At 43.9% G+C, this 14,307-nt stretch overlaps 1 protein-coding gene across 5 annotated transcripts in view; it reads right to left on the minus strand.

Annotated features, from left to right (window-relative positions):
• The window catches only part of ATP6V0A4 (ATPase H+ transporting V0 subunit a4), a 72,509-nt gene that overhangs the window by 45,518 nt on the left and 12,684 nt on the right, over window positions 1-14,307 (minus strand). For 2 of the 5 annotated variants that reach the window (XM_024764067.1, XM_024764070.1), the window contains 3 exons: window positions 2,128-2,261; window positions 469-547; window positions 96-190 (listed from right to left, as the gene is read on the minus strand). The exons of 1 other annotated variant lie outside the window; for it this stretch is intronic. In XM_024764067.1, coding sequence (XP_024619835.1) covers window positions 96-190; window positions 469-547; window positions 2,128-2,244 — 291 coding nt within the window. In that variant the 5' untranslated portion in view covers window positions 2,245-2,261. Of the gene's footprint in view, window positions 1-95; window positions 191-468; window positions 548-2,127; window positions 2,262-3,630; window positions 3,777-14,307 lie in introns of those variants that run through there. 2 more of the 5 variants (XM_024764068.1, XM_024764069.1) reach the window with 2 other exon arrangements.

Raw genomic sequence — 14,307 nt, forward strand, 5'->3', positions numbered from 1 at the left:
CCTTCAGCAACGGGGTAAAGGACCCATGAGAGGCTTGCAGAGGCCCCAGGAGACAGACTTCGTGACTGTCCTCAGTAAAGTCGCAAAGAACCTACCTCCAGGGTAATCATTTCCCGTGGGAGAGGGGTCGACGGGGACTTCTCAGGCACCTGAATCTCAATCTCATTTTGCATCTGATCTTCCAGAAAACCTGAGGGACAAAACCCCACCAGAGAGCCCGAGGTGATTGTATTTTCTCATACCTACGAAATGGGGTCAAGCAGGACAGGTGCCTTTCCCAGCTCAGCTGCCTTAATGGCCCTGGGGACCTGCCACAGCACCTGGATCCCATTTCTAACCTCCCCGACCCATCTCCAGGATCACCTAGAGTAGCATTACAAATAGGGGCATATTACAGGACATCAGCCCTGCAAACCATTTCCCTCCCTGCCAGTTCACTTTTAGACAGCAAGCAGAAAATTGGCTCACGGAGGATTCTCTCCAGCGATTCACACCTTCTGACTTCATTCACAAATTTCCTTTGGAAGCGGCTCTCATTCACATTTAACTAGAAGGGAGGCGAAGAAACCACAAGGCACGTGAAACCACAAGGCACACATTAGTAGCAACTGCTGCCAACATATTCTCTTTGGTTATTTTATTACATTTTTTTAATGCTGGAGAATGTTGCTGGAATCGTCTTAGGACTAGATACTTCTGTGCACAAGACAGCAGAGTTCCAGGCAAAACACACCTTGATGTTCTTACACTCAACCCCCCAAATGCCTTAAGTTCTGGCCTCCTTATACTTCTAAGAGTCCTCTTGTAGCTAAGGTTTCCTTATTTTTAGCTGCACTGACTATCCAAATTGCCTTGAATTCCTCAATGGCGTCATGCATACGGCAGGACCTTGAAAACTGCACAGCTCCCTGCAATGTATCCCTGTCTTCAACAAAAAGTCAGTGTCCTTGTGGTGGTGACTTCACAGCTCAGCCCAATAAATGTTATTGAGGAACTGCCCCATGTCAGGTCCTGAGCTAGGAACTAGGGCCACAAAGAACAAGACATGACCCTTCTCTGCAGGGCTTACTTTTGACCCTGACCTTAGTGAGAAAATAAAGAGTTCAATTTTCTAAATTGGATTCAAAAGATTTTGGTGAGGATCTAAACTGCCTCTGGGAAATGATAACCCAACATCATACTCAAGACAGTCCAATAGTGACAGATGGTGAACAGACTTCTCATGGTGATCATTTTGAAATGAAAAGAAATATCGATATCCTGGTATCATTGTATACCGGGAACTAACATAGTCATAGGTGTAGGTCAATTATACTTCAGAAACAAACCAACTCATAGAAAAAGAGATCAGATTTGTGGTTACCAGAGGTGGGGGGTGAGGGAATGGAGAAATTGGATGAAGATAGCCAAAAGGTACAAACTTCCAACTATAAGATAAACAAGTACTAGGGATGTAATGTACAACATGGTAAATTATAACTAACACTGCTGTATGTTATATATGAAAGTTAAGAGAGCAAATCCTGAGTTCTCATCACAAGGAAAAAAAATTTTTTTCTATTTAATTTCGTGTCTACAGGAGATAATGGATGTTCACTAAACTTACTGTGGTCGTCATTTCATGACGTATGAAAGTCAAATCATTATGCCATACACCTTAAACGTACACAGTGTTATAGGTCAATTATATCTCAATAAAACTGGAAGAAAAAAAAAAAAAGAAACAGTCTAGCCCAAGAATGTCACTGCAGAGACTGTGGACTCCAGGATACTTTTTCTTCAGACTAACTAGTCAGGAAGAATTGGTTTCTGCCCTGAGAAAAAGGTTGGTAATCCATGTGCCCATTGGATATATCAAATGTTCTGAAGATGGTACATCAGAAAATAAAATACAGTGCCATCTTTGTGATTAGAGTTTCAAAACATTCCTAGAGAGGAGACACATAGGGAGGAAGGGAGAACATGTTTGCAAGTAACTTGCCCAGTGTTATCGCAAATCCTAGCCAGAAGAACTAGAAACACCGAATTCCATCTATTCCAGCCCAGGGCTCTTCTCTCTGAACTTTGTTCACTCCCAAGAAGTAGAAACTCCACCTTCTTCTGGTCTCCAAAGAATGCAGTACTTACATCTTTGAACTGAACCAATCCAAGCTCTCCAAGCTCAGCTACACAGCAATATGCAGCCTCAACCTGGAGGAAGAGCTGTGACAAACACATCTCCTCACTTCGGAATATGGACGCCATCTTGACCCAGCCTTGGTCTGCAGGAGACAAAGGTATTTGAGGTAACAAATGGGTGAAAACCTTAGGACGAAAGCTGGTTTTAGTTGCGTCAAATTAAAATCCAACAGAACTAAAAAATGCAACAGGAATCACTCCTGATTTCTAAAATATTAACAAAAACAAGGTAGCAATTTTCACCACCTATCAGATTGGCAAAAGATTAAAAGATATGATTAAAAACTCACGTTTGTGGAGAGTATGGGGAAGCAGGCATTTTCATACACTTAATACTTGAAGTGTTACATTTGTACAGCTTTTTAGAGAGCAATTTGTCAATATCTACCAAACTTTATATTACTCATATCCCTGACCCAAGATTTCCACTGCTCTTCACCCAGATAAACTTGGAGATGTATGGGGAAATAGACTCACAAGGATGTTTCTGATAACACTGTGCGCTACTAATAATAAATAGACCTAACCTAGAGACCCATCAACAGGGGGAATGATTCAGCTGATACAACAGAACCTGTGCAGTCAGCAGGAATTTTTTTAAAAATCTGTATGTCCTCTATAAGGAAAAAGGATATTCACCTAGAATCCATTCTCATCCAAGACCCAATAGACTGCCCTATTGCTGCCAAACCAAATTGTCTTCCTCGAAGTCCAACCTTTTGGAAGAACTGTCACACCTCCCAGAGGGAGTCCCTTCTCCTTATCATTTTATAATATATAATCTACTATTTGCCAGACACTGGGTTTATCCTTCCTGTTTTAATCCTTCCATTGTCCCATTTTCCCACAGGATAAAGTCTAAAACCCTTGACGTAGCCAGCAAAGGGCTGCGTGCATCGTCTGGCCTCGACCTTCCCCTCCAGCTTCACAGAATTTCTCCTACTTACCCTAGATTCAGAACCTCAACTGCTTCCTCCCCACCCTGCATTCCCCACACCGCGCATACTCCCGTCATTCCTCCCTCTGGGTGTCAGGATCCTCTTCCTCCATAAGCTTTCCGATCCCCAGCACTCCCAGTGAACTTAGCCCCCTCCTATATATTCCTCCCAGAATATAATCATATGCAATTACTTGCTTAGTGTCTGTTTTGCCCACTAACCAGAAAGATCCATGAGGTCAGAACTCTGTGTTTTTCACTCCATCACCAGTCTAGCTCAATGCCAAAGAAGGTGCTCAAAAAACGTTTCCCGATTTATGGACTAGAGGCTAACCCTCATCCCTCCCTCCAGAATGCAGAGTCTGGTTTTCCATTTTTGCCTTTTGACACCGAGATGAAGGAATTTTTCATCCTGCTAATTCTGGTAACTACGGCGATGTTTTCATAGAAACGAGACGGAAGACATTAGCTTCTTGCAGACCAAAGAGCACAAGGTAGAGACCCCTTCTTCCTACCCAGCCTTGTCCGAGCAGGTCCTGGGCGCGGGTCTCCCGCGGCTTCCTTCGCCGGACCCCGAGCTGGCAGCACGGGCCGCAGCGGCCGGGCCGGGTGTGTCGGGCTGGCGAGCGGCGGGCCGGATGGGACCAGCCCGGCCGGGGACTCCGCGGGCGACCTCCCTGCGGCGACCGCCGAGCCCCTCCTGCGGCTTCTCCTCCCCGGGCGCCCGCAGAGGCCGGGAGGCGGCTCTGTTGTACCAACACCGACCTGTCCGGAGCTAGGACAAACCTGCTCCGCCGGCCGGCCCTGCTCAAACCCCCTCCCTCTCCCCGCCCCACCTGTGCCCTCGGCCATGACCTTGGGGCCCCACCAGGAAGCGGTGACTTTCTTCCCTGAGGAAGAAACCTACCCCCCAGTGAGCGGAGGGTTTGGGAAGAGGTTGCTCGAGGCCTCAGAAGGGCCCCAGAGACAAGTTCCTGCGTATCTACTGCGCACATTAAAACACTCCTTTTCGGTGGAGAAATGAAATAACATTTAAAAATGGTTTTGGAAAAACAAACACACACACTCACTACCCTACCAACAATTTCAAAAACACTAACTTTCAAAGGAGAATAGACAGACAAATCCATCTATATAGCCTATGGCTAAAATTCAGCTTCCAGGTGACCCAGGTAAAGAGAAGGAGCCAGTTGAGAGATTTATTCTTTTCCTACTGAGGTTTGCTGTCTTTCCCTTTTATCTGGTGGAGGGGTGAGGGGCAGAAGAGTGAGCCTATTAGATGTGTTTCTCTGCAGGGGCCACCTGAGTTCACTTTGTGAGGTGAGCAGATCCCTCACCGAGGCCCTGGGTGCCTGTAAAATGTACCCTAGAATGAGGAGCGTGCTTTTTGGTTTTTTACACCTTGTTATGGAAAAATTCAAGCATCTGCACAAGTACAGAGGATAGTATAAGAACCCCCCGTGTACACACCAGTCAGCAGCAACAGTTGTTGAATTTTGTATCATCTAATTCCCACCCACTTCTCCTACCCACTCTGGGCTATTTTGAAGCAAATCTCATACATCACATTTTTCTTTCAAAATAGTTGAATATCAAAATATTCAAAAGATAAGGATTCTTCCGTGTGTATGTTACACACACACACACAAAATACTATGGTCACACCTAAAATTCAACAATAATTCCTTAATATCACATATCCCATCAGTGTTCACATTTCCCAGGTTGTCTGGATTTGCCTTTTTAGTCAGCCCCTCAGGTGATTTTTGTGTATGATCAAATTAGAACCATTGCTTTTGAGAACACAGGGTGAAAAATCTAACTTTAGCCTGGGAGGAAGCAGAGAGAAGCAGGGTGTAGGCAGTTTGGAAACAATCAGCTAAGAAAAAGCAGCAATTTTGCCCCTGGCGCAGTGGAGGACGGGTATTAAGAAGCCAAACTTGACCACACCCACCCATCTCAACAGGGCAGATCCACTCAAGAGTCCAGAGTCACCTGGGCAAAGCTTCAAAGACTGAACTCTGGATTCGCAAAGCAGAGCAGGAAGATGAGAACTGAAAACTTCCCGAGGCATCATCAGTGTTGACTCTGCCTCTCCCATCAGATAAGCTCCGGAGGCAAGACAAGCCCCTGCCCCAATTAGTGCCTCCCTCTTCTTGCCCCTCCCCCTGCCCACCTCCCTTCTGCTCTTCACCCCAGCTGGGAGTGCTGTGTCTTCCGGTCAGGGTCAGTGGGTGGAACAGTAGCTCCCAAAGGTCCTGGTGCCCAGGAGTCACTGAGAAGCATATAGAGAAAAAAGTACATCCTGGGCTTCCCTGTGGCGCAGTGGTTGAGAGTCCGCCTGCAGATTCAGGGCACACGGGTTCGTGCCCCGGTCCAGGAGGATCCCACGTGCCGCGGAGCGGCTGGGCCCGTGAGTCATGGCCGCTGAGCCTGCGCGTCCAGAGCCTGTGCTACGCAACGGGAGAGGCCACAGCAGTGAGAGGCCCGCGTACCGCAAAAAAATAAGAAAATTAAAAGTACATCTTGATGGTTAAGAGCAGAGTCAACATCCAAACTGCCTGGGTCAGGAGCCCATCTCTGCCTTTTAACATGTGTGACCTTGGGGAAGCTATTTCGCCCCAGGCCCTCAGTGTCCTTATCTGTAAAATACAATAGGATCTTAGATATTTATTTAACATGTGGAAATATAGAAGGGAGAGGTTATTTTCAGGTTTGCTATTTTTTCTCCTAGAGCCCCAAATCAAAGGTGCAGAAGACCAGCAGGCTCATATGACACTGGCAGGACGCTAAATTAGTGCAACCTGGGGAACTCCCTGGCTGTCCAGTGGTTAGGACTCCGAGCTTCCACTGCTAGGGACTGCTAGGGACGTGGGTTCGATCCGTGGTCGGGGAACTAAGATTCCATGTGCCACGCAGCAAGACCAAAAAATATAAATAAATAAGTACAATCTGTCTGAAAGTCAATTTGCTTGTCCTTTGACCCAATAATCCCACTTTGGGAAGTTCATCCTAAAAAAAAAAAGGATGTAAACCAAAATTTAACTACAATCATATTGTCTGTAATAAGCATGTAATTGTAAAAGACCTGAACTCTTTCATCCATTCAATAAATATTTATTGAGAGTCTATTATGTGCCACTCAGTTCTGGGCTCTGAGGATAGGGTGGTAGATAAGAGACAAGGTCTTCCCCTCATGAAGCTTACGTCCAGATGGAAGGAGACAAACAGTAAACAAGTAATAAGTTAGCAAGATATTGAGGATTATGAAAAGTGTAATCAAAGGAAGATAGGCTTTAGAGAAATGAAGCGAGATCATTTTAGACAGTCAGGGAAGAGCTCTCTCATCTGAGAGGAGGTGGCATTTGAGCTGAGGTGCGGAAATTTTTTAAATGAGCCAGTTTTGCAAAAAGAAGCTGCTAGAAGGGTATTCTAGGCAGCAGGAACCCCAAGATAAGAGCAGGGGTATGACATCATCGCAATAGCTAATGTATCTATTGAGTGCTTGCCATGTGCTGGGCATTGTTCTCATGGCTGTAGAACACAATTAAATTCTTTACATGTGGACTTCCCTGGTGGCAGTGGTTAAGAATCCGCCTGCCAATGCAGGGGACACGGGTTCGAGCCCTGGTCCGGGAAGATCCCACATGCCATGGAGCAACTAAGCCTGTGCACCACAACTACTGAGCCTGCGCTCTAGAGCCCGCGAGCCACAACTACTGAAGCCGACACGCCTAGAGCCCGCGCTCAGCAACAATAGAAGCCACCACAATGAGAAGCCCGCGCACCACAACAAAGAGTAGCCCCTGCTCGCCACAACTGGAGAAAGCCTGTACGCAGCAACGAAGACCCAACACAGTCAAAAATAAGTCAATTAAAAAAAAATACGTGTATTAGCCCATTTAATTTTCTTAATAACTCTATGAGGTTGGCAGTGTTCTTATTCTCATGCTACACATGAGGAAATAGAGGCACAAAGAAGCTAAGTCATTTGCCCAAGGTCACACAGTCACTTATGACAGGTCATCTGACACCAGAATCCTTGTTTACAACCACTGCATGGTATTGTCTCACAACTTCTAAAAAAATTAACTCAAAATGGTTTAGAGATAAGTTGAAAACATAAAACTCTACAACTTTTAGAAGAAACACGGTAGAACACTTCCAGAACTGAGGGTTTGGTGAAGAGTTCTTAGACAGGACACCTAAGTACAATTCATAAAAAGAATAAAATGGATTTAAATTTTTTTCTTTTTGCTGAACAAAAAGACCCTGTTAAAAGGATGAAAAGACAAGAGAAAGGCTGGAAGAAAATATCTGCAACCCGCATATCTGATAAAGAACCCATATCTAGCATTTATAGAGTTCTCATTCTTCAACAGGAAAAAAACTGAACAATCCAACTAGAAAATGGGCCAAAGACATAAAAAGACATTTCACCAAAGAGGATATACAGGTTGCAAATAAGCGCTTGAAAAGATGTTCAACATCACTAGCCATTAGGGAAATTCAAATTTAAACCATAATGAAGTATCAGTATATATCTATTAAAAGAGCCAGAATAATAAATACTGACAATTCCAAATGATGGCAAAAAGGAACAGAAGTTGGATCTCTCATGCATTGCTGGTGGGAATGTAAAACGGTACAATCGCTCTGGAAAATAGTTTGACAGTTTTTTTAAAGACTAAACATGCATTTTCTTTATAACCCAGCAATCACACTCATGGACGTTTACCCAAAGAAATGAAAACTTATGTTCCCAAAAAAACTGTACATCAATCATAGCAGCTTTGTTTATAACATCCCAAAACCTGGAAACAACCAAAATTTCCTACTTATGATACATCCATACAATAGGCTACTACTCAGCACTAAAAGCGGTAAACTATTGATAAACGCAACTCCGGTAGATCTCAAGGTCATTATGTTAGTGAAAAACTTAATTCCCCGACCAGGGATCGAACCCGTGCCCCATGTAATGGAAGCACAGAGTCTTAATGACTGGACCACCAGTGCAGTCCCCGGATGATTCCATTTATATAACATTCTTTAAATGACACAAATTATAGACATGAAGGACAGATTAATAATTGCAGGGGATTAGGGACGGTGACATGTATGTGTGACGATGAAGGGGTAAAACATGAAGGAGAACTCTGTGGTGATGGGATAGTTTAATATCTTGATTGTGGCGCTGGTTACATGAATCTATACATGTGATAAAATGAACCACATACACTCTTTATATTATTGCCAGTTTCCCGGTTTTGACATTGTACTATAGTTATGTAAGATGTAACCAATGGGGAAACTGTGTGATGGAAACGGGAGACCTCCCTGTACTATGTTTGCAACTTTCAGTGAAATCTACAATTATTTCAAAAGAGAAGTTTTTTGGTTTTTGTTAAGATTTCAATAAGAGCAAAGATGACTTGTACTTAGGTGGCATCCTAAGAGAGAGAGCAGAGAAAAATTTTGGAGATGTGTGTTCTAGATCAAGCTAGCCCAAGAGATTTGAGCGACCTTCAAACGATAAGTCCCCACCATGAGACTCAGTTCCCTCATTGCAAAATGAAGATGTTGAGCCAGATGAGTGGTTTTTAAACTGGGGCACAGAACCCTAGGGATTTTGCACAGCCCTCTTCAGGTCCCATTTTGGGGAAGTGGAAAGGAAGAGTCAAGATGCCCTGCTTCATCCTGAGCAACACCTTTATCTATGGCATTGCTGTATAATTTTTTTTTGTTTGAACAGAGAATTTCCTCATGAAAAAGAAGTATGAAGACTGGGGGGGGAAGAAATACAATAAAAAACAAATTACTCTGGAAGCTGCATGAAGAAAGGATTAGTAATGGACAAGAGAGGAAGCTAGTTTGTCAGGAAGAACTTTAAAATGATTTCAGTGAGAGCAAGTGGTTTGTCCTCACACTGTAATTGGTGAAAAGCATGATGCAGCCTTTATAGCTGTCATGCTACGAATCTTTGATTATTCAATCTTTTTGTGATAGGCATACATCATTTTATAAAAACAAATTGCAAAACTTTGGGGAAAAGATCTTAAGAAGTTAGAAACAATGTAAATGTTCAACATTACAGAGCTGGTTAAATAAGTTATGATGCAGCTGTGTGAAAAAATACAGCGCAGCTATGAAAACAGCACCAAAAACACTCTACTGACAAGGAAATCTCTTCCTGGTACACTGTTGATGAGAAAGTATTTTGTGAGAGTGTATATATAGTACTGATGACAAATTGAAATTATAATGGAGTGATCACAGCTCAGGCAGACAAAAATGGAGCCAGGTGGACAATTGAGGATCTGGTCTCAGACATGTCTCTGTACCACCGAGAACCTGAACTTTCTTTGAACTATACCAGATCCAAGGACATTACCAGCTCTATTCCAAACAACACCTGCCGGCTGCAGCGTTATGGTCTCAAGGTCTCCCCTTGTAACTATGCGACCATTTTGGACTCCAACCAATCTTTAGTCAACAAGCACCTTTACTTCTTGCCAGCTCCGATTGTAATTCTTGATAAACCACTGTGACCTTGCCATTTTTGCCTAAGTCTCCCCCATTTTGTAGTCCAGCAGAACACAATTCACGTGCTTCTTGAATTTGTGTCTCCCAAGCTGCAGTCCTAACAAACCCCAAATCAACACCTTTTTATTTCAATCAGGTCTCTGTTTCTAAAATTTTCTGTTTCTAAAATGAATATACTTGGTGTAGCCGGCAAGATTCAGTGGCAATCGGCACTTCCTCAGATTTGGTGTAAGGACCTACACGGACCCATTGTGTCCAGCCGTCTCTTCAGCTGCATCAGGTCTCCTGGCCAGGGTCCTTCCGGTTGAGCTTCAGGCCTTTATTTGGGGGTTTTATTGGTGTCGACACTAGCCCCGCTCCCTTTCTGAGAATGGGGTTTTCTTGTTTGTTTATTTTTCTGTCTTGAGATGTGGGTTTCATGTTTCCACGAGTATTTGGAATAATGGGAAGCTCTTACAGAGAGAAATTCAAAGAAAGATGACACACCCAACCCCAGAAACCCCTGCTGGCCTTACGTTTAACATCTATGGACCCTCATCCTGTAACTACTTATCAAAATGGGTCCATTTAAGCTGGGATGATTTACATTGCATTGGCCGAAATGGTGAACTTTCAAAATTCCCAAATTAGTCTATCTTCATGCATGACTAAACATGTTTCAGAAACAGACAAATAATAGGAAGCATATTTTAATTAGTGTCTGGAGGCCTCTAAATGTAATATCAAGAAAACTGCTTCCCTCCAAGCTGTAAATGAAAAGTTGACTCAGACTGTCTCTAAACTTGAAAAATCAGTTGAATGAACTCTCTTGCCCCCCTCCTACCCCCTCCCAAAGTCTGCATCTTCTCTATCCTTTTATGCACCTTTTTCCAAACTCCTCTTTTTTAATCTGCAAGAACCCCCCCCTTCTCCTTCTCCACCGGATCTCCTTCCTCCTCCTTTCCTCCCCTCTAACCTCCCTCCTGGCAGACCCTTTTAAAACTAAGCCCTCTGGACAAGAGAAAAGACCTGCCCTGGCGCCTCAGCAATTCCCCAGGCCTTCCCACAAGTAATCAGAAAATAAATCAGCTGCAAGCCAATATTCAAGGGCTACTAGAAGCAACTGTTTTTGTTTTGCAAATCTCTACAACTCCTACAAACTATTACTACCCACCTACCTTCACCAGCCCCAAGGCCTCACCTATTCCTCTCAAAATGATTATAGATATTATAAAAGATCAGGATATCAGAAAAGAAAATGTCCTGTACTTTAAAAATGTTTTAAATAATCATCATCCTAAGACTTATAATAATGGATACATTTTCTTTCTCTGTCTAATAAAGTTATAAATCTTATCATTTCAATGAAATATAAACACAGCCATATCACCTGAGACTGCAGCCTTAGCTCAATCAGTAGAACCCAAAACTAAAAAGAAAAAAAGAGGGAGAGGGAGCTTCCCTGGTGGCGCAGGGGTTGAGAGTCTGACTGCTGAGGCAGGGGACACGGGTTCGTGCCCCGGTCCGGGAAGATCCCACATGCCGCGGAGCGGCTGGGCCCGTGAGCCATGGCCACTGAGCCTATGCGTCCGGAGCCTGTGCTCCGCAACGGGAGAGGCCACAACAGTGAGAGGCCCGCGTACCACAAAAAAAAAAAAAGAGGGAGAGAGACCGTTTTAAACACAAACTTCTAAAAGGACCCTCTTGCCCAAAGAGCCCCCTTAAAATTGCTTGTCAAAGGCAAAGACAGATCTTAAAAGTCTTCTCCATAGGCTATAAAAGACTTTAGCCAACTGAGCAAGTAATCTAATTATCTAATTTATTCCAACTGTTATTTATAAACTAGTGAGTTTTGTAGTGCACCAATTCATAACTAAAGTTTTATTTATTTGTTTAAATTTATTTATTTATTTTTGGCTGCATTGGGTCTTTGTTGCTGTGCGCAGGCTTTCTCTAGTTGCAGCAAGCTGGGTACTCCTCATTGTGATGCGCGGGCTTCTCATTGCGGTGGCTTCTCTTGTTATGGAGCATGGGCTCTAGGAACATGGGCTTCAGTAGTTGTGGCTCGTGGGCTCAGTAGTTGTGGTTTGTGGGCTCTAGAGCACAGGCTCAGTAGTTGTGGCGCATGGGCTTAGTTGCTCCACAGCATGTGGGATCTTCCTGGACCAGGGATCAAACCCATGTCCCCCTGCATTGGCAGGAGGGTTCTAAATCACTGTGCCACCAGGGAAATCCCAAATGACTAAAGTTGTTTTTGTTTTTGTTTTTGTTTTGGCTGCATTGGGTCTTCGTTGCTGCACACAGGCTTTCTCTAGGTGCAGCGAACAGGGGCTACTCTTCGTTGCGGTGTGCGGGCTTCTCATTGCAGTGGCTTCTCTTGTTGTGGAGCACCAGCTCTAGGTGCACAGGCTTCAGTAGTTGTGGCACACGGGCTCAGTAGTTGTGGCTCACGGGCTCTAGAGCGCAGCCTCCGTAATTGTGGCACATGGGCTTAGTTGCTCCACAGCATGTGGGATCTTCCTGGACCAGGGATCAAACCCATGTCCCCTGCATTGGCAGGTGGATTCTTAACCACTGCACCACTAGGGAAGTCCACCAATGACTACAGTTTTAAAATGAAAACTATCAGATCTCTGGTTGTGTCTGTCTATATCCAGATGGTATGGCCAAAATTAATTTGTAAAAGAGCTCTATTTAATTGGCTTAAACAAATAAGTGCTTACAGAAACTCTCAGAAATATAATAGAAACTAACCCAAATGAATTTCAGGTTCTCACGACCTGGGGAAATATTCGGTATTAAAGCTAATTTAAGGGACTTCCTTGGTGGTGTAGTGGTTAAGACTCCGTGCTCCCAACACAGGGGGCCTGGGTTCGATCCCTGGCCAGGGAACTAGATCCACATGCATGCCACAACTAAGGAACCCGCATGCCACAAGTAAGGAGCCCACAAGCCACAACTAAGGAGCTCTCGAGCTGCAACTAAAGGAGCCTGCCTGCTGCAACTAAGGCCCAGCACAACCAAATAAATAAATAGATAAATAAATTTTTTAAAAATCAATTTATTTATTTTTGGCTGCACTGGGTCTTCATTGCTGCACGCGGGCTTTCTCTAGTTGTGGTGAGTGGGAGATACTCTTCATTGCAGTGCGCAGGCTCCTCATTGCGGTGGCTTCTCTTGTTGAGGAGCATGGGCTGGCTCTAGGTGCTCGGGCTTCAGTAGTTGTGGCTCGCGGGCTCTAGAGCGCTGGCTCAGTAGTTGTGGCACACGGGCTTAGTTGCTCCGCGGCATGTGGGATCTTCCCGGCCCAGGGCTTGAACCCGTGTCCCCTGCGTTGGCAGGCGGATTCTTAACCACTGTGCCATCAGGGAAGCCCAATAAATAAATATTGTTTAAAAAGAAAATAAAAATTACTACTTGTTAAGTTTTGGTGTAGTGTTAAAGGAAAATATTCACAACTATCTGAAAAAGCCGGTAAAACATTTTCCCCCTTTTTGAAACTATATATCTATGTGAGGCCAGACTTTATGTACTCAAACAAAAATAACAAATAGCAACAGATTGAATGCAAAAATAGATACAAAAGACAAAAGCTGTCTTCTATTGTCAGACATTCAAGAGATTTGCAAAATAAAACAATTGTCACTCTTCTCACTAAATTGTTGTTTGTTTTGGAAAATAGAGTTGTTTTCATTAACCTATATATGATATCAACATACAACAGGTTTCATATTATTTTAGATGAGCTAATATCTAAGTATCTTTAGAATTTCTCAGTTTTAATCTCTAGTGTGATAAATATCAGTGGATAGAATCCACATAAGCCATAGCTCTTTGGGGTTCTCAATAATTTTTAAGGGTATAAAGGGCCACCTAGACCAAAACATTGGAACTGGCCTGGGGAGAGAACAGAGGGGTATATTAGCTTGCTAGGGCTGCCTGAACAAAGTTCCACAAACTGCGTAGTGTAAACAACAGAATTTATCATTTAGGAGTTCTGGAAGCTAGAGTCCAAGGTGTCAGCAAGGTTAAATCAGCCCTTCTAATGGCTGTGAGAGATAATCTGGTCCATGCCTCTCCCCTAGCTTCTGGTGATTTGCTGGCAATCTTTAGGGTTCCTTGGCTTGTAGAAGCATCATCTGATCTCTGTCTTCATTTTCACATGCATGTGTCTGTGTCCAAATCTCCCCTTTTTACATGGACACCACACATACTGGAGTAGGGGCCCAGCCTACCTGAGTATGAGTGTGACCTCATCTTAACAAATTACCTCTGCAAAGACCCTATTTCCAAATAAGGTCACATTCTGAGGGACTGGAGTTAGGACTGCAACATATGAATTTGGGGGTGTACACAACTCAGCCCATAAGAAGGCGGAAGCAATAAAGTCAGGCCTGAGCATGGGAGAACTCAAGGTTTCAAGACAGGACAGAGTAGATGGACAAGAAACAGAGAGGGAGAAGGATAATCCAAAGAAGGAGAATTCTAAAGAAGAAAGTGTCTCAAGAACCATGGATTGGTCATGCCAGAGGAGGGCTGCGAAGCACCTGGAGGTTACTGATGACCCCAATGGACTTACTTCAGTGGAATGAAAGGTGCAGGATTCAAAGTAGACTATGGACTTGGGAAGTCAGCGGCTGGTGAAGAGAAGGTAGATAACAACAATT

The sequence above is a fragment of the Neophocaena asiaeorientalis genome, unplaced genomic scaffold, assembly GCF_003031525.2.
Source record: "Neophocaena asiaeorientalis asiaeorientalis breed wild unplaced genomic scaffold, Neophocaena_asiaeorientalis_V1.1 scaffold745, whole genome shotgun sequence".
Lineage (NCBI taxonomy): Eukaryota > Metazoa > Chordata > Mammalia > Artiodactyla > Phocoenidae > Neophocaena > Neophocaena asiaeorientalis.